At 28.5% G+C, this 18,937-nt stretch overlaps 2 protein-coding genes and 1 long non-coding RNA gene across 7 annotated transcripts; 2 read left to right on the top strand and 1 right to left on the bottom strand.

The window, feature by feature from the left end:
* Positions 1 to 929: 929 nt before the first annotated feature.
* Tmem18 (transmembrane protein 18) lies at positions 930 to 3,974 on the top strand. Of its 2 annotated transcripts, XM_015318605.2 has the most exons (6): positions 930 to 1,045; positions 1,300 to 1,547; positions 2,388 to 2,505; positions 2,805 to 2,859; positions 2,933 to 3,026; positions 3,108 to 3,974. In XM_015318605.2, exons 2-6 carry the CDS (start codon positions 1,491 to 1,493, stop codon positions 3,246 to 3,248), a joined length of 465 nt encoding a protein of 154 aa, XP_015174091.1. In that variant the 5' UTR covers positions 930 to 1,045; positions 1,300 to 1,490; the 3' UTR covers positions 3,249 to 3,974. The 2 variants fall into 2 exon arrangements, with proteins under 2 accessions (XP_015174091.1, XP_089029201.1); XM_089173075.1 differs by lacking the exon at positions 930 to 1,045 and having other exon boundaries at positions 1,052 to 1,547.
* Positions 3,975 to 4,119: 145 nt separating this feature from the next.
* LOC107065165 (pre-piRNA 3'-exonuclease trimmer) lies at positions 4,120 to 8,375 on the top strand. Of its 4 annotated transcripts, XM_015318608.2 has the most exons (13): positions 4,120 to 4,982; positions 5,328 to 5,562; positions 5,640 to 5,921; positions 6,008 to 6,212; positions 6,307 to 6,399; positions 6,488 to 6,586; positions 6,691 to 6,781; positions 6,881 to 6,977; positions 7,092 to 7,178; positions 7,270 to 7,358; positions 7,490 to 7,588; positions 7,755 to 7,823; positions 8,076 to 8,375. In XM_015318608.2, the coding sequence occupies exons 1-13, from the start codon at positions 4,852 to 4,854 to the stop codon at positions 8,098 to 8,100; spliced, it is 1,602 nt and encodes a 533-aa protein (XP_015174094.2). In that variant the 5' UTR covers positions 4,120 to 4,851; the 3' UTR covers positions 8,101 to 8,375. The 4 variants fall into 4 exon arrangements, 3 of the variants coding, with proteins under 3 accessions (XP_015174094.2, XP_089029194.1, XP_089029192.1); XR_016176738.1 differs by lacking the exon at positions 8,076 to 8,375 and having other exon boundaries at positions 7,092 to 7,173; positions 7,755 to 7,894; XM_089173068.1 differs by lacking the exons at positions 7,490 to 7,588; positions 7,755 to 7,823 and having other exon boundaries at positions 7,092 to 7,173.
* A 6,292-nt stretch (positions 8,376 to 14,667) lies between these two features.
* Positions 14,668 to 14,928, bottom strand: LOC149033613 (uncharacterized). Its single transcript, XR_016176736.1, has 2 exons — positions 14,791 to 14,928; positions 14,668 to 14,709 (listed from the first exon to the last, which is right to left on the bottom strand). It is a non-coding gene; the product is annotated as an uncharacterized LOC149033613 (long non-coding RNA).
* Between the last annotated feature and the right edge of the window lie 4,009 nt (positions 14,929 to 18,937).

The following is an 18,937-nucleotide window of genomic DNA, read 5'->3' as shown; positions in this document are numbered from 1 at the left end:
AATGAAAGAACACAAGCAATGTTTTATATTAACTTATTATATACAGTAATCGAATGAATGAAAATAATATTTGAAAGAGACTACATAACATGTCGACTGCTAAGCAATGTTTGTTTAGCCATCGTTGAATTTATTTTTAAATATGAATGCATATGTTATTTCATAAAATTAACTAATAAAGAAACGAGTTGAAACAAACCCAGACGCATTAGTTAAATAATAGTATATTTCAAATATGGCCGTGAATTTCTTTAGATATATTTGCCTTTTTTTAAATTTCTATAACATAAATAAATTACATACATTGTTTTTAACGATCACTTTTTCTCTTTTTTTTACAATTCATTTTATATTTTTGTTTATTAATGTTTCATCAAATGCGAATGAAATGAGTAATATGATAACAAAAAGTAACGGACTAATGAATACAAAGTACAACAAATTGTAACAATAAATTCTTATCGTTTTATGATGACAGATAATTGTATAAAGGTTAAAGTCAAGTTTTAATATTCAAAAATAAAATCGTAATATTTCTTTTTAATTACATTTAAATTGTAGTTTCGTAAAAAATTAATACTTTTATTTGTTGCATTTAAAGAAACTAATTTATAATTATTTATTTCATTTATGAACAAATACGAAGAAATGTGTTAATACGAATAAAAAACTTGTATTAGAAATATCATTATTTATATAAGATAAATCATATCTTTCCAAATATATTCTTTTTAAATCTTTCTCATTTGATTTTTCCACCGAAAAATGAGATACGCGCTAGAACTCCATGTCTACTCGTCAACATATTGATGGTAATTAATCGCAATTGATAACAACGATGACTGTAATACCGACTAATGTAAAATCAAATTCACATAATAACCACAAGAGAGCAATAGTATCGTGGCGCGAGATTCAATGAATATCATGAAAGATCAACGAAATTTCTCGAAGATAACCGAAGTGTTCCGACATATTGTTAAAAGAGGAGAATCCTTTCATCGTGTAACATCGGCATAGACTGGTGTCAATATAGTCAACGTCGGTAATGTAAACGTCATTTTACCCTCATTCTTTGCAATTCATACCGGTTATACCGATATATGTAAAAAAGAAATAAACGTTCTTATTTCCATCGTTCATTAAAAAAATATATTTATGCATTATTATTTATTTGCCTTAGATCATTCGTGCTTATTATCTACTGCATCTCTGTGATTTGTTTAAGAGATAATACATTAGTTTTTATATATATATATATGTACATATACAGGTATTTTTTGTATTTTTCGTGCGTAGTGTATTCGTTTAGAGGCTAAAGAGTAAACAAGAAAAATAAGTAGGAGAATATAAGAAGCAGTAGAAGAGGAAGAGGAAGAGGAGGAGGTGGTAGTGGTGGCGAAGGAGAAGGAGGTAGAGGAGGATAAACGTGCAATTTTGCGAATGTGCGCCTTTCTCTTCTTCGCGGTCCAAATAATTCGCGAAAAACGATGTCGGATCCCATAGCCACGGACATGATCGACGGCATCTGGCCATTTTTAAAGAGTGTAAGTTTATTTGTATCCACTTTCACTTGTTATTTCTCTTTCTACCTCTCTCTCTCTCTCTCTCACTCTCTCCCTCTCTTTCTCTTTTTCTCTCTCTCTCTCTCTCTCTCTCTCTCTATGTCTTTCTTTATCACGTTCGTCATTCTCGAAAGCGAAAGGTGATAGTGCTAAAGTTACTTCACTATTTTCTAATCTCTTAAACTCTTACATTTAATTATTTTAATTATTTTCATCATCATCATCATCATCATCATCATCATCATAGTTTTTTATCATTATGATTATTATTTAACATTTTTATTTTCTAATCGTTATTGTACCATCACCATAAGCAGTTCAAATAATACTTAACGATAATTTCATTATGCACATGCATTGATTATTATTGATACGTCGTAATTTGCTCGTCATCATGATTTATCATTATGCCACTGTCATTAAGATATGTCTCGACGATAATAAGACCTCGATTCATTACAAAAAAAAAAAAATCAGGCTCTGTTACTTCATATTTTTTCATTTCAAGTATATACTTTCATTTGATATGTTTCTTGTCATTTATATTAACTTTTTGATTTGTAGATAATATTAAAGATTGAAATATTGATGAAAAATATGATGATACAATTATATGACAATGATTTTATAATATTTTAATGTTTTCATTATTATATTTTTAATAATGATCTCTTTAACTTTTGTCTTATTCTATGTTTCTTGTTTTTTTTTTTTTTTTTGTGGGTTTCATTTGATTAAATCTATCGAATAACAAAATGCACTTTATAAATAATGATTAACCCTATCAATTTCTCTTGTTATTGATAATTTTCCTTTTTACAGATTGATTGGAGAGATCCATGGCTAGCTTTATTATTAACTTTTCATGTTGCTGTTACAATGACAGCACTAATGACACGAAATCATGCTAATTTTCAAATAATTTTATTCCTTGTACTTCGTGAGTAAATAGTAAAATCTTAGTATTAATATTATACTACGTAATAATAATGAAATGAACAGAACGATTAACTCCTTTTCAAAAATTTCACTCACTCAATTTTATTGTCATAATAATGTTTGATATTTTATAATCATGCAATAATAAATTATTTACAACAATGTATATTACTTTATCATCTATTCTTCTATACTTCTATCTATTTGACTTTTACTTTTTGATTTATGGAGTTAATTGATTTGGCAAATAAGTGATTCATATATCATTATCAATGTTAATACTATTGATTGTATTTTCAGTACTTCTTGTTTACTTCACGGAAACCATCAATGAAGTTGCTGCAACAAATTGGATGTAAGCATTCGAATTCATAAGTTTATTCAATCTATGTTTCATTATTTATTTCTTATGCTATTTCTTCTTATAGGGTTTTCTCGAGACAACAGTACTTCGATTCTCAAGGATTATTTATATCGATAGTTTTTTCTGCACCTATCTTGATGAATTGCATGATCATGGTGGTAAGTATAACTAATTTGTATTAATTGTTAAATAAAACAATTTTATATGTTGATTCTTATCAATTGTTTTCAATGTTTTAGGCCAGTTGGTTATATCAATCCAGTCAATTGATGACAAATCTAAAAAGAGCACAATTGAGACAGCAAGCAAAAAATCGTCAATCGAATGGTGATTTGTCAAATATAAATGGTAATACTACAAATCGACAGAAACAAGAATGAGAAAATTAGTAAAATCTAGTCAGACCATGGGGAAAAAAATGAATTTAAGGATACGCATTAAGCATTATTATAAGATTAAATAATAGAGATAAGTGATAGTTATAAAAAAAAAAAAAATAGGCGGAAGTCTGCATTGCCATGTAATCCCTTGAATGTGAAAGAAAAAATAAGTGTCCCGAAAATATCATTCATTTTTAGCTATTGCTAATTAATTGGGACTGTAACTTATATTGGTACTGCCTAGTCAATATAATGATGACACGTATTTTTAAACTTTCAGTATTGTATAAATGTAATTGGATTGCATTAAGAAAAAACATACTGTAAAGGTAAAAAATAAGCTAAATCAAGTATTAAAAGCAAAATTCAAGATGTTTCATCAAACTTAGATAATGTTTGAAGTCTGTTTTTATAGATTGGCCCAAAATAATAACATTATTTTATATCAAGATACATTCCTACAGCTTTATCCTTTTTCTTACTCATTAATTTCTTGTAAAATACTGATAATAAGACAAAAGTGTTCTTAATGCAAAATCATGTACTTATTATTGCAATAGATATCGCTTTTAATGCAAGACTATGGTCTAGAAGTAAAGGCATAATTAGATGAATATAAATCATGTAATCAAGCATGTGTGCGTTATGTGTATCAATGTATGGAAAGTCATGTTAAAATGTATGTATGTTCTATGAATGCGTGAATAAATGCTTATTAAATTAAAAGGTCCAAACATTTATTTCAATGTAAAATATAAAATGGCAAATGAAAATTTAATGATCGTTGCATGGAACTGATAATTTTCTTTATTTAACAAATTATATTAATTTTCTAAACTGTAAACTCTATATTAGAATTATATTCTGAACATTTAGCATAACAAAAATAAAGCAAATCAATATTTGATATTATTGAACTTGTTAAATGTTGACTGTAATTATGTATAGAAAAGAAATATGCAATTCCATTTAAAAAGATGTTTGTGACCTTGAAAACACAAAAAATATAATATTATAATCATTGTGTAAGTAATTTGTGAAGCCATTCTAATTCTGTTAGATACTTTGTATCTTTAAATCTCACACAGATATTTAGGTGTCCGGTTTCTTTTGATTTACTTTGTGTGTATCTCGTAAACAGGGTTGTGGCATTTTTAAGATTTCCCATAATCGATAGGATTATTTTCATCGTAATATTAATAGAAAATATATTGAAATGATTATTAGAGTCTTTCTCTGTTTCTTAAATAATTTATACAATACTAACGTTAAACAAAAGTACATCACTGCAGCAAAGTATAAACTTGCATTTTAAAATTCCCGCGATAAATGGCAGACACTCGTCTAGTTTCTTTTTTACTCAAATAAAATTGGTAATTAAATGATAATCTTTTTTTACTCGCGGATGGTAATAATAGACTATAAGGTTACAACAATGATTACTATACAGTCAAGATATTACCGAAAGAAAAATGTAGAGGGCGCTTCTGGACGTCTTTCGTAGTCAAAGTGTTAAAAGACAACATTTTTGAAAAAACTCTAGTTTTATAAACTTAATTTTAATATATAATGATCATATAATTATTGTAAATAAATCATTATTATGATTGAAGTTACGAAAGAAAATTTCGCAGAAATATATCCACAATTAAAAGATGATTTAGAAAATGCAGATGTGATTGCCATTGATACAGAATTTACTGGCTTGGATTGTGATGAAATTTCAAAAATAAGGTTAGCCCCATCAGGCATGTGAAATTATTCAATTGTATTCAAATAATTATTCAAATAATGCACATTTATTAATTATATATTGAATTTAATGACATTTGTTATTATTATTATTATTGCATATTTTATGAATTCATATCAAATTGTAAGTCAATGGTTATCTTTACAGTCATTTTACATCATATCATTTTTATTACATTTATTTATTATGTATTATTATGAAATATTTTATTGTTAATAATTGTCATTATTTTAGTTGTTTTTTTCTTTTTAATATCTATTTAAATCAATAATTATATTGATATAAAAAAATCATTTTACATGATACATTGTTATTATCTTTTACAGTCTGTTTGATACTACAGAAGAACGATACAAATATTTACGAAATACCCTTAAACCATTTATAATTATACAATTTGGTATTACTGTTTTAAAAAGAATCCAAGATAAAAATGAATATATTTCAAAATCTTACGAATTTTATCTTCTACCTACATCTGTATTTACGAAGAATAAAATAATCTCATGGCAAATTTCAGTAATAGAATTTTTATCTTATCACTCTTTTAATTTTAATAAGGTTTGTAATATAAGATTTCTTATCTCACATATTATATTCTATTAATTAATTATTAATGATATTTTTAATAATAATAGGTAGTTAATCATGGTATCTCATACCTAAATCAAATTGAAGAAGCTATGCTAAATGAACAGTGGAAAAATGATACGTTTTACAAAAATGTTGAAGATAGTATGTCATATCAAGAAAAAGATGATGTTAATCTTTACTGTTCTTTAATAGCTGAATGGTTAAAAGATTTGAATGAAAAAGAAATTTACACTATTCCCGCATTTTCTCATAAATTTCAATACTTTTTACAGAAAACTTTGAGAGAACGTTTTCAAAATATTTGGACCATATGTAATAAGCAAACGGTATATTTAAACAATTGTAATTTATTATTCCATATAAATATGATTGTATTAATTATTCATATTTGTTGTTTATCTTTTCATCGTAGGTACAAGTAATTAAAATATCATCGGATGTTAGAAAAATGTTAGAAAATGAAAAAGAACAAAGTTTAGAACATGCTTTGTTAAATTCGTATGTAGGATTTTCAAACGTATTTAAACTCTTGGTAGAATTAAAGAAACCTATCATTGGACATAATATTTTACTTGATTTAATGTTTATGTATAAATTATTTTACAAACCTTTACCAAGTAAATATATATATATTTATTTTTATTTCAATAATTTCACAAATTTATAGTTTATAATATAATAGTACTTTGTGTGTGATATTTTATATTCTAGAAAGATATTGTGACTTCAAGACTGAAGTAAATCATTTGTTTCCTATTATTTACGATACTAAATATATATTTCACCAAGTGAAAGAAAAATACGGTAATAATTTGAAATTTATATTACACAATTATTAGCTTTAATAATAATAATAATAATAATAATAATAATAATGTTTGTTATTTTTCAGAAATACAGGTTTTAAGTTCACTTGGTTCTATTTATTGTTATTTTAATAACTTGGCAAAAAGTTTTCCACATATAGCAGATGACACAAACAACACATCAAGTAATTTATAAAGTTATAAGATTGTTTCAATCAATATTTCATCATCTATTTTATTTATTTCCAAATGTATTATTTATCATTCTAATTATTTATTTCACATACAGAGAATTTTCATAATGCAGGATGGGATTCGTATTGTACTGGATACATATTTTTAAAAATGGCATATATGTTTGCTAATGATAAATATCCATTGTAAGTGTTTTTTTTTTTTTTTTATATATATATATAATGATTTTGATATATTTTGTAATTTATAATTAATAACTTTTTTTTTTTTGTTACAATTCTTAGGTCTTCAAATTACATCGTAAGCCAAGAAGAATTAATGAGTTTAATAGAAGAGTATGCAAATTGTATAAATTTATCAAATGCTAGTGCACTTTATTTGGTAAGAATACAAATTTTTTTTTTTGGATTGAAATTGAACAAAAATATTATATTTATTTGTTGAAATTATATTTAATAATATTATTATTTATATTGAATATTATAAATTTTTTAGAAACTTGATGGTAAAGATCCAAAATCGGGAAGACCACCATGGTTGTTTGTAAAAACACGAGAATCAACTTATTTAGATATAAGTAAGGTACATCAAGTTATTTTGTCGATGAAATAATCGATGATATTGTCTATCGTAAGATAATTTTATTAAATTATTTGTAATATTAATTTTGTAGATTTCCAAAGAATTATCGCAATTTGGAACTTTCGATATAAAACCTTACAATCGTGGACGTGCTTTGGTAGCTGTGGCGAATCATGCGAGGTTTGTGGTAACATTAAATTTAACGTGTTCAACTTTTATTATATCAAATGAAATATAATATAATATAATATAATATTATAATTTTATTTATTATTCTTTTTTTTTTTTCTTTTCCAAAATTTTCTTTATAGCGCGTATGATATTTTAAATCATTTTCATAACAACAAAGAATTAAGTATCGTTCGTTATAATCCAATAAAACATGCCCCATCTGTGAAGTATCTTCTTTTGTAAGTATTTTTTTTTTCATATCAGCCATTAATTATAAAGAGAAATATTTCAAATATACATAGTTTTTTTTTTTTTTTATAAAGATATACAAATTTATATCTATTTTTTCTATATATTATAAAATGTAATATGTATAATATATTTATATATAAATATTTGTTACAGAGGTAGTGTAATCGTATCTAGTGGAATATTGGCTTGGATAATTCGTCGTTCTATATCACCAAAACTTTCGTAATATAAACTATTTTATTTTATTTTATTTTATTTTGTTTTTTTTTTAATTTTATTTTCATTATTTAATATTTAATATGAATCATGACACAAACGTATGATTTTTAAGTTTATAATTAGACACATTTATATATTACGATCGTCAACAACCGTAATTTGTGAAAATATTTCTACGGTTATGTCAATGTTTTATTACTTTGTCCTACTTTGTTTTGATACGTTACTTTGTCTTTTTTTTTTTTTGTTATTTAGTGATCGTAATCTTTCCTGCCAATAATGAAAATACATAATGTGATGTAAAAAGTTATTTTAAACAAGAGAGAATATGGATTACACGTTGACCGTTCCAATTAATTAGATTTACATCGGAGGACAATTTTTTGTTGATCAATTCAGCAGTGTTTTTTGCTTACGTCTTGAAATTGTAGGTATGCTGCAGTTTTCAAAATGGACGTAGTACACGCTATAAATATAAATTATTATATGTGTGTATTAAATAAAATTATTCAAATTATAGACATAATTAAAATGAATATTGAAACGTGAACAAAATATCGTTTATTATTGATTATGAAATTATACAATTAATTAATTTAATAATAAATTTATTAATAAATTAAATAAGGACACAGGCAAATCATAAAAAATTAACGTTATGTAGATAATTTTGTATAATAAAATTATCCATAAATGGTAATAGAAGTTTATATTATGTTATTCACATTTCTTCATATCATACATCAGTATAAGATCTTTAAACAAAGTTAGTATTGAAACTAAACCGCTAGATGGCGACGCATCGATAATAAATTACGCGGGTTTATAAAAAACCTGAAAATATGAAATTATTTCTAATACTTCAAAATTAAAATTATAATTATTTTGACAAATTTTAGGAGTACATTTTATTTTAATCTACACAATTTTAATAATTTTTATATCTTTTAAATTTTAAATATAAATTTATGTCATTGATTAGGTAAATATTCAAATTGTAGTTTAAATATTTCGGTAAAAATTAGATTTATATCATCGATTAATTAAAATGATAAGAAAATTTATAAATGTATTTTTAATAATTAAATTTTTTGTGTATATACATAATATATATATATATACATAAAAATGTTTCAATTTGATCACGTAGTACGTATTACGTACGAATGAATTTTATCCTGTCTTATAGATCGAATAGAAACATAATTAGGTATTAAATACGCAATTGATATTTTAGTATGAAACTGTTCTGAAGCGCAAGGTGTCAGACGTATTTTGGGTTCTCTCCAAGGACACTCATGTCTACTCGTCGTTGCATTTACAAATTGTTAACTTTGTAACACGTGATTTCTTCTTTGTACATTTTAACTACAGTGACCTGGAATTTAAAAAGAAATTTATGACACCCCCAAACTCGTTTACGATTAAACGATTATCGTTTGATCGGTAATAAATATAAAAGAAAGTTAAAAGAAACAGCTGTAAAAGTGGCATCGGCAAAAGGTAGAAAAGTATAATGTGTTCGGCTGTATTTATATGTGTATTTGACTGTATATTTGTCATCATCACACATGCGTGTTCGTACGCATGTGCACATGCACACATTTCAAAATTCTTTCAATATTCATTTGTTTAATATTATCTTCTATTAATTAATTATAAATAAATCAGTCTTATCTGTACATTTAACTGTTACAATGATTGAATGTACCCAGTGCTTATTTCTGTAAAAAAAAAAGAAAATGTCAGAATTTGCTTTTATCTATTTTGTTAAGATTTTTATTAAACAAAATTATATTTCAAATATTATTTAAAACAGTTTTTCCTATGCCATGGAACTCATAAAAAGTTAAATGTAATTTGTATATATTATATTAGTATTTATATATATTATATTTATTATTATTATTTTATTATATAAATATTTATACATAAATATATAATAAAATATTTATATAATATATATAAATATAATAGTATAATTAATATACTATTAGTATAATAGTAATAAATATAATATATAAATATAATATAATATTATATATAATATATATAAATTACGTGTCACACGTTGTTTGTCCGCAATGGATTTTTAAACTACTGAACCGATTTGAATCAAATTTTGCACACTGTGTACAGTTTCATCCAACTTGAAAGATAGGATAGTTAATATCTCAATTTATAATCGCAATATTATTTTATTGCGAATTATTTGTTTATTAACAAAGAGTCATGATTATCTCGTTAGTTAGTTCGATAAGATTCTAACAGATGGCGGAAAAAGGTAATTCGTTGACTTAAAGACGTGTGTATCAGACTGATTGTGAGCCACAGCCACGCGTGCCGGGGCACCCCTAGTATATATATATATAGTGTCGGAATATCGTTTGAATACTTTACAAATCCAAACTAGATGTACCTAATCACAACATCTTTAGATCAGTTTAGATCTTTATTGATTCAGTGATCTTCAATGATCAATATCGATATTCTATTCTTGTTAATTCGGTAAATCCATTAAGATAAGAAATTACATTGTATATTAATTTTGTAATCTTGTACTAACCGGAGTAAAACACAAGAAATAAAAAAAGTGAGAGAAATACTTTCTATGAAAATGTTTAAACAGCATTATATAACAGATTGAAAATTATTCAATCATTATTTATTCTTTTGTAAAAAAAAAAAGAAAAAAAAAAATTAATCTATTTTTAAGAATATAATGCATTCTTTTTTAAATATTTCAACATCATACATTGGTCGAGCATTCGCCACGAGCGTCGTAACAAAAAAAATCCTACGTTAGAAGCGTCAGATTTTCGTTGTTATTGGCAATACTCCAAGCACTGTATCGTTCCCATCTCTGTAACTTTTGCAAAGTCATCTCGAATTATCTAAAAAAACGGAGTGTATGTTGAATTGGTTATAAATGAAAGTATGTATATATATATAATAGTACATAGATATATGTATTTGTTCGAGGAAATCGTAAAGAACATTTTTCCGATGTTTATTTTAAAATACACGTTGTTTTTTGAATTTGTAATTAAAATAATACAAAAAAAAAAGAGAGAGAGAAAGAGAGAGAGAGAGAGAGAGAGGAAAGAAACTCAATTTAAACAAAAATATCGAGTACTATATATTATTATAATTATTTATTATACAATAATATCATTTTAAATACAATACTTCTTAAAATTATCTGTAAATGTAACAAATCTAATTCGAATCGTGGTTAGTTGGATCGTATCTCATAAACTATTTCTATAACATCAAATAAATTAATGATTCCTTAGTTGGTGGTGTCTAAAAGTGTGTTTTGGTTAACTTGCCAATTGTTACGAAGTTAATATTATCGAGGATTATTATTTAACAAAGTACAAATTTGGTCGAGTAATAATATTTGAACTTTGTAAAAAAAAAAAAAAATGTTAAGAGCAAGATAGGACTTTGTTGAAGTAATAAAAGAAGATAAGAAGAAAAGAAAAAAAAAAAAAAGAAAAATAAATTAGATATTGAGCACTTATGTTGGTATCTATGCTCGGCTTAACTCCAGTCGTAAGTTTGTAATCTTATTTTGCGATTAACCTTTCGCTCGGTGACTCACCACTACCATTACTACTAATAGTACTATTAAAAATGCTACTATTATTAGTTATTCTAGTAGAATAACAACAACAACTATTACTTCTACTAGTAGTCTACTGTAATTTCTGCTAATACTACTGCAAGTAGTATTACTAGAACTTTTACTAATAAATGTATTACGACTACTACTACCACCACTACTACTACCACCAACACACAACCAGCAGCAGCAGCAGCAGAACTACCTCCAATATTCGCACTATTCTATTTAAATTTAAGATAGAGATCACGAGCAGCAGAATCCTTGCATGAGACGTTATTATTATGACTCGTTCTCGAGCTCGACGCTCCTCAAACTCGGCCAAAGCTCGTCCCGAGCTGAGGAAGTGGTCTCGGCTTGCCAAGGAGACGTTCATTTGAAAAATCCAATTATCCCTTCTACTCTGACACGAGTCGATCGCCACGCACGTCCATCTATCACATACTTTTTTTCTTTTTCTATCTTTCTTCTCTTTTTTCTTTTTTTTTTTTTTTTCCCCCTAAAGACATTCGGCCTTTCGTCAAACTGCGACGTCACGTTTTAACCGTGCCAAATAATAATACGTTCGTGACGTCACGGTCGAAGACGAAAATTCCTTTGGAAATTTTCCTCAAGATTTCTAACTATTAACATCAACTCTCGTAGAATAACATTGAAAATGAAACATTTTCAGGGTTTCTTTATTTTTTTCTTTATTTTAATTAATCTCTTTATCGTTCTACATTTATTCGTGAATCTTAAAGCAAGAAAAGAAAAAAAAAAGAAGAAAAAACAAGAAATATTATTTGATGACATCTCAAACTAATCCTCCTGTTGCGCATAATCTTCCAATATGTTTTTCCCTAACAGTGTTGATTCTTAACATTCAGTCGACACGTAATGATATATATCATAACTTTGTTGAATATTTTGGCACGTTAAAGAATACTTATATTATTCGATAGTATGAATACAAAATAGATCGATTTTTTCTGTTAATTAATAATAAAATAAAAAGACAGATAGGTAATGTGTTAAACACACATCCAAGTGATGATATCTTATTAACTACATTTTTCAACTCTAAATAGAAAACCCAAAGTCTACTTATTGCTAGTTTTACTTATAGACGACTAGGAACAAACAGATTAATGCCAAAAGTGCAAAGTAATAAACGTCTTTTAATATAAGAACGTTCAGTTTCTTCGACCTATAAATTATTCACATAATTTACTATTATTGGTCTCTGCACAAAAATGTGGGTCAAATGTGTTGAAGCACACACATATATATATATATACATATACATTCTGTTTATACTGATTATCATTATTCACGAGAATTAGAATTGATTTGAAATGAAAGAGGAAGAAAGAAAGATCAATAGTTTACTCACTAGACTTTTATTACTAGATAATAATTATTAATTGTTGCATTACTTTAGCAAGCTCTCACTCGATAGAAGAGATACCTAGGAGTCCCGATAGCTGAGAAAGAACCTCAACGCGTTCCCTGATATTTCAAAAGTTTTCTCTGGCCGCCACCCAAGGCCAAAGCACTCGAAATAACGTGGTAGAGCAATTTGTGTGGGCGTCTTGTCGGACGGTCAGCCTGGTCACACTAGTGTCCGATGGCAGGTAGTGTAGCTTTTGAGGTGTATCTCCTCCTTGTTTCTTCTTCTTCTTCTTCTTCTTCTTCTTCTTTTTCATTTTTGTCTTTCACTTTTTTTCCAACGTCAAAGAACATGTTTTCCCATAGATCGTAGATTTGTAAGATCGAACAAATGTATTTAAATCTTATTTTTGTTTGTTTTTGTCTTCCTTTTATTAAAATACATATGTATATCATATTACACTTTTTTTCTTCTTCTTTTAAATAAATTTTCTAATTTTCTAAATATTCTAATTTTTATTAATATTATCTAAAATCGTTTAAAATGATATAATAATATTATATAAATTAATTAGTTTGATCATTTATTCTCTCGACATTTATTCACGTTTTTCTTGTTCTTTCTTTTTTCCGTTTTAGCATTGCAAAAACTCGTCACTCTGTTGAGTGGACAATCAGCTATAAGTGCCGTTAGGAGCTTGCCAAAATTATACCGCAAATCTATCTATCCATCGGATAGCTCAAGACGAACGGTTTCAATGTGGCAACGTAACTATTGCCAACAAGTGGACGATTCAAAATATCTCGGGCTTCGGATTGTTTCGAAATTCTCTTTGCAAAATTTTGCGTTAACGATGTCTTGCCAAATTTTATGATTTTCTATACCATTGTCTTTACCTTTTTTTTTCTTCTTCTTCTTCTTCATTTTCAGTTCACGCACATGAACAAATAATGCATTTCAATTAAACAAAATTATCAGATAATCAATTAAATATACAAATGTGTTGTAAATGTAAAAAAAAAAAAAAAAAGAAGATTATGGTGTGTAGTGTTAGGAATCGAATTAATGAATATTACAAATAAAAAAAAGAACAAAAGAATAAGAAAATTAATTCTGGCGGGAAATCAGTAGTAAAACCAGTTAGAGCACCTGTCGCACGTTGGCGACAGTGGAAATAACTGCGTTTCTACAAACTATCGTGTTGGTACATTGCAACCAACTCGGTTGACAGAGAATAACGTGAATGCGTGGGTGAAAATAGATTAATTACTTGTACCAATTATCAAAATAATGGCAATCTCAGGTCGTGACACGATAATGTCCCAGATTTTGTCTTAAGATCCAAATGTGTTCCTCCGTTCCAAGTTGAAAAACAAATATTACTTTTAAACTGTACTTTTGTTAAAGTGAGATTATTTTTTTTGTTTTTGTACTTTTTATTAAGAATCTGTGACTTTTTAGTGTCTTTCCCTCTCTCTCGATAAAAAGAGAAGAAAAATAGAGAAAAAAAGAGATAATATCATTCGACGTTATTTACAAGCACGTACAACGATCCCACATGGAGAAGCGAACAAATAAATTATCTAACGAGCCACTTCCGCGATTCATTGGCCAAAAAAATACTCTCCCTGTGTTGCTCCAGTAACAAATACAAACAAACTTACTTACAGTCACGTTCATATAGACAACGTATATATATATATAAGACACGTTCGAAGACTGGTCAAGGCACTGTTAGTCAAATAAACGGAATAGTTTAAAAAGTAAAAAAATCTTTCTCGTTGAGGGTATTTTTAATAAAAACATGGTATCTAGGTGTTTTAAATAATTCCCTTCAATTCATTCCGTTCGAAGGATAATATTCTTCTCCAAATCTATTTAAACATTATCTTTAAACATACAAAATAATACTGAGAGTAATATTGATATTCAATAAATGATAAAAATCAATGAGAAAATAGTCATCTTACTTAATAGTCCCAGTAAAATTTGACTTAGAATTTACTCGCTTCTCAACAACTATTTTTGTCCATAAGCTAAACAGCGGAAATAGCCTAGCCTAGTCCCTGGCCTAGAGAGCGTAGGCTTGACCGGCCATAATAGCTCCTGTTTCAAGGATCCCTCGTGACACCGGGGTGATCTGTTAAAGCCAGAAGAAAGGAAATACTAGTTTCTAATTGAGTCCGAAAATAAAGAGGAACGAAGAGTTATATCATCATTCTTTATATTATCGTTCAACATTCAATTATAATCACATCCCTAGAAACGTTATGTTGACCCAATGATATTCCTTCGATAATATTTTGCCTTGAAATCATTACGTGCCATTTAAAAGTATCAATAACCTATAGAAGGTCCTTCATCTTGAACACTCATCACTCAGCTCGTATATTCGCGAGAGAGAACATCGAGTAATATCAAATTATCTCGTTAGGTAGCCGCTAGATTACTCGTGAGAGTCGCTTTGTAAGTCTCTCATACTCATAGGACACCCTTTTCCAAGCTGAACAGAAACTAATGGCATTGCTTAGATCACATACACACACACACACACACACGTATCGTTAAATATTATATAAAATAATAATGATAATAATAAAATAATATAATAATTCATGATAATTACTAAGAACACATTATTTTTATAATATTATAAATATTCAAATTTATTATTATCTTTTTTTTTAATTCAACCAGTAAATCGACTTTTACTTAAATTCTTTTTTCTTTTCTTTTTTCTTTTTTCTTTTTTTCTTCTTCTTCTTTCTACACTTTAAACGAGAACATTTCAACGAAAAAAAAAAAGTGTGTTATAAAGAGCAAGAGCAATAAAGTACAGAGTGCGAGGAGTGTTCGGCGAGTGAATTTACGATGACCGCGTCATTGTGCCATTACGTCATAACTCACGTGCTTTAACACGTGTGACACGGTGAATTATAGTCTAATGGAAACAGAACGCTTCTCGATGAACTTGGTTATTTCGAATTCTGGAGTTTGATTATAACTAACTTAGAATCGTACTTTTTATAAGAAAAGAAAAAAAAACTTACAAAAGAAATAACGTTAATAATCGAACGTTTAAACAATGAACAAAAAAAGGTTGCAATTTGTTCTTCTATATTTTCTAGAAAAATTTGTGTTCATTTGTTCGTAACGTTACAAGATTCGATGACGTGAAATGATTGGAAAGTTGTGAGGAATAGTACGCAAGAAACTTAAAGTCTGCTCTCTCTCTCTCTCTTTCTCTATTTCTCTCTATTTCTCTCTTTCTTTCTCTCTCTCTCTCTCTCTCTCTCTCTACTCTTCCACAGAGAGCCAAAACCAAGCCCGACCTCGCGATATCCTTGCGACTATTTTCGCGTAACGCGTTTCGACATGATAGATGAGAGTTTTCTGCGTTTCCTCGACGTCGCACTCGCTCGAAACCTGCCAAAGATTCTCGCCAGTGTTAGAGAACGTTGAATAATTTAAGACCGCGGACAATACCTGTCGTGTGCCGTTCTCTTGCCGAAGAACATCATCCCGAGTGGGAACTGATGGCAAGCTTTGGCTTATCCGGATTGTGGTTTGCTAAACTTTGCCAAAGAAATTTGTACCAAGCTTCTATCTTTCTTCTTTGTATGTTTCAACAAAAAAATCTTTCTTTTTTTTTTTTTGTCGGGGCTACGAGAATTATACTCGAGTTATAATTATAGGTACGAAGAGAGTGTTTTTTTTTTTTTTTGAAATACAGTAGAAGTATTCACTTGAGATCTAAGTTTGAATGAACATTTGTTCCAAATATCATCGCAAATAGTTTATTTGAATGATGTTAATAAATTTTCAAATAGATAGTTCATACGTTAGGTATATCCTATCGAATATAAGATAATAGCAGGTATCGAGGCATGCCTGAACAAATTTCACCGTGAAACGGGCATATCATTAAAGAGAATTGTGCTGACAGACGTTATTATACTTCTTACAGTTACATCTGTAGATCGGGATATAAACGCGTGATGCCAACTATCGGTAGTCGCTATGTAGAGATGTCGGACTATATTTGGGACGTTGAGCTAAGGTTACTTCACTGGCCCAGTTGGCCGTTGATCGGACCCCCTAAGTATATTTTTAGGTAGGTCGTCGTAGCATAGGTCTTCTAAGACCAACTGCATCGCAAATTACTTGACTGCTTATGCGTAGGTAATGAACGTACGTATCTACGTACGAACCCCACTCGCTGGATTTATAATTAGCTTGATGTTTATATAGATATATATAAATGTGTATGTGTGTGTTAATTCTCTACGTAAGATACATAGTTTACATAAGTAATAGATACCGATTCGTATTAACTTTGAAGAAAAGTAGGAGTAAAGTAGGGGCTTTTGAAGCATTCAAAATCAGACCACTTTAGCCGGATTGCAATCGATTTCGATCTTTAAACTGAGCCAGGTGCATCGGTGGCCTTCTCCTGTTCAACGACGATATACCATGGCATAAACCGTAAAAGCAAAGATCTAAGTCTAGTGGTATGAATAATTTGTTTATCGTTGGTAGAGTATGTGCTAACATTTACGAGACTCTTTGTAAATGATATGGTTCATCGAATGATAATCGATGAACGACAAAATATCGATGGAAAGAAAAATCATAATCGTAAATTCAAATCTCTAACAGGAATAACATGAATTACATGCCGCATATCTAATATTATCCTTGTCTCGAGACAGCAACCCGTTTGAGATCAACCGGCTGGCGATGGCACAAAGAGCACATACAACAGCTGTCAACGTACGACTAAACTCGCTGTCATATGTGTTCGACTCCTTCAAGAGTTTGTACGAGCTTAGGACAAGACTTGTGCACTCCATCTCTTGTTAGCTAACATAAGACTTTGAACGACGATTTCAAGTTCCTATTCCGTTCTGTCACAACAGTCACTTATTCATGACTATGACGTTGCCTCATTTTTTCGTTCCTCCCGTTTCGCACACGGTTCAAAGTCTCACGAGAAGAATATAAATACCTTTCGGCTTTCCCTTCAGTTTCTAAATGTATAAAATATATTATGAATAGAAAGAGAGAGAGAAAGAGAGAAAGAGAGATACATATTTCGGCACGTTCTCTTCGCTGATAAATAATTTAGAGGACTTTCCAAGGATTTTCGAGAGAAAAGTAAACTTACTGTTTTGATTCGATAATATTTTCTATTTGGTTTTTACGAATAATACATGTCTTAACAAATTTGTTTGTAACAATTGTTAAATATCTTTTTCTACTGCATTTACTTATATATTTATATCAAGCATAAGATAAGAATAAGAGGATAAGTAAATTGCGTTACGAATATCGGTTAGATTAATTACTAAATGCATCTGGTTACCATTGAACATTCGAATTTTAATAACCGATGAAAGCAAGCTGAGATTAGTCGAAGAGGCCACACACACTTAAATTGCTATTCTGGATACTGGCGATAATAATGCCTCCCAGGGATAGAACGATGGTAGATTGAAACATACGTAACGTAACCGTACATCGTGAGCCTTCAAACGACTAATGACGACGTCGGCTCGTACAAAGGCCGCGAGCGTTCTAATTTCGTATTATTTAGCTGCTTACCTAAAAATATGTGCAATATACGGTGAAAATATACATAGATCTATACGAACGATTTTATGTTCTCGATTCTGGTGAGTTCGAGGGTTGTGGCTGGGTCGAACCACATTCGTGACACCATCATCGATGTCATATGTCCATCAACACTGACAAGAAGCTTCTACATATTTTTCTTTTAGAAAGAGAATATGAAATTAAACATTTCTATTATTTTCAAATACAAATATTAGTTAAATTGTATTATTACTTTTGTTATACATTTTATGTTTGCACATTTCTATTCTAATATTATTTATTTTTACGAACAACAGTTAGTGATGAATTAGAAATCTATTATAAAAAAAAGATGGCGAAGATAATCCGCTTGACAGTTAGTCTCATCAAAGCTGTTTAACAGTTCATTTATAAAAACATAAAACGCGTCCATAAATACATGGGATATTCTTCCGCCAACATCAGCACACGGCAAAAGCTATAATGCTTCTAAATTTTATTTTTAACTCCCTTCTACTCCTG

Source organism: Polistes dominula, unplaced genomic scaffold (assembly GCF_049000335.1).
Source record: "Polistes dominula isolate Pdom_NZ unplaced genomic scaffold, Pdom_raw_medaka contig_28, whole genome shotgun sequence".
Lineage (NCBI taxonomy): Eukaryota > Metazoa > Arthropoda > Insecta > Hymenoptera > Vespidae > Polistes > Polistes dominula.
Note: the sequence above shows the minus strand (reverse complement) of the source record. Positions and strands in the feature narration are given on the sequence as shown.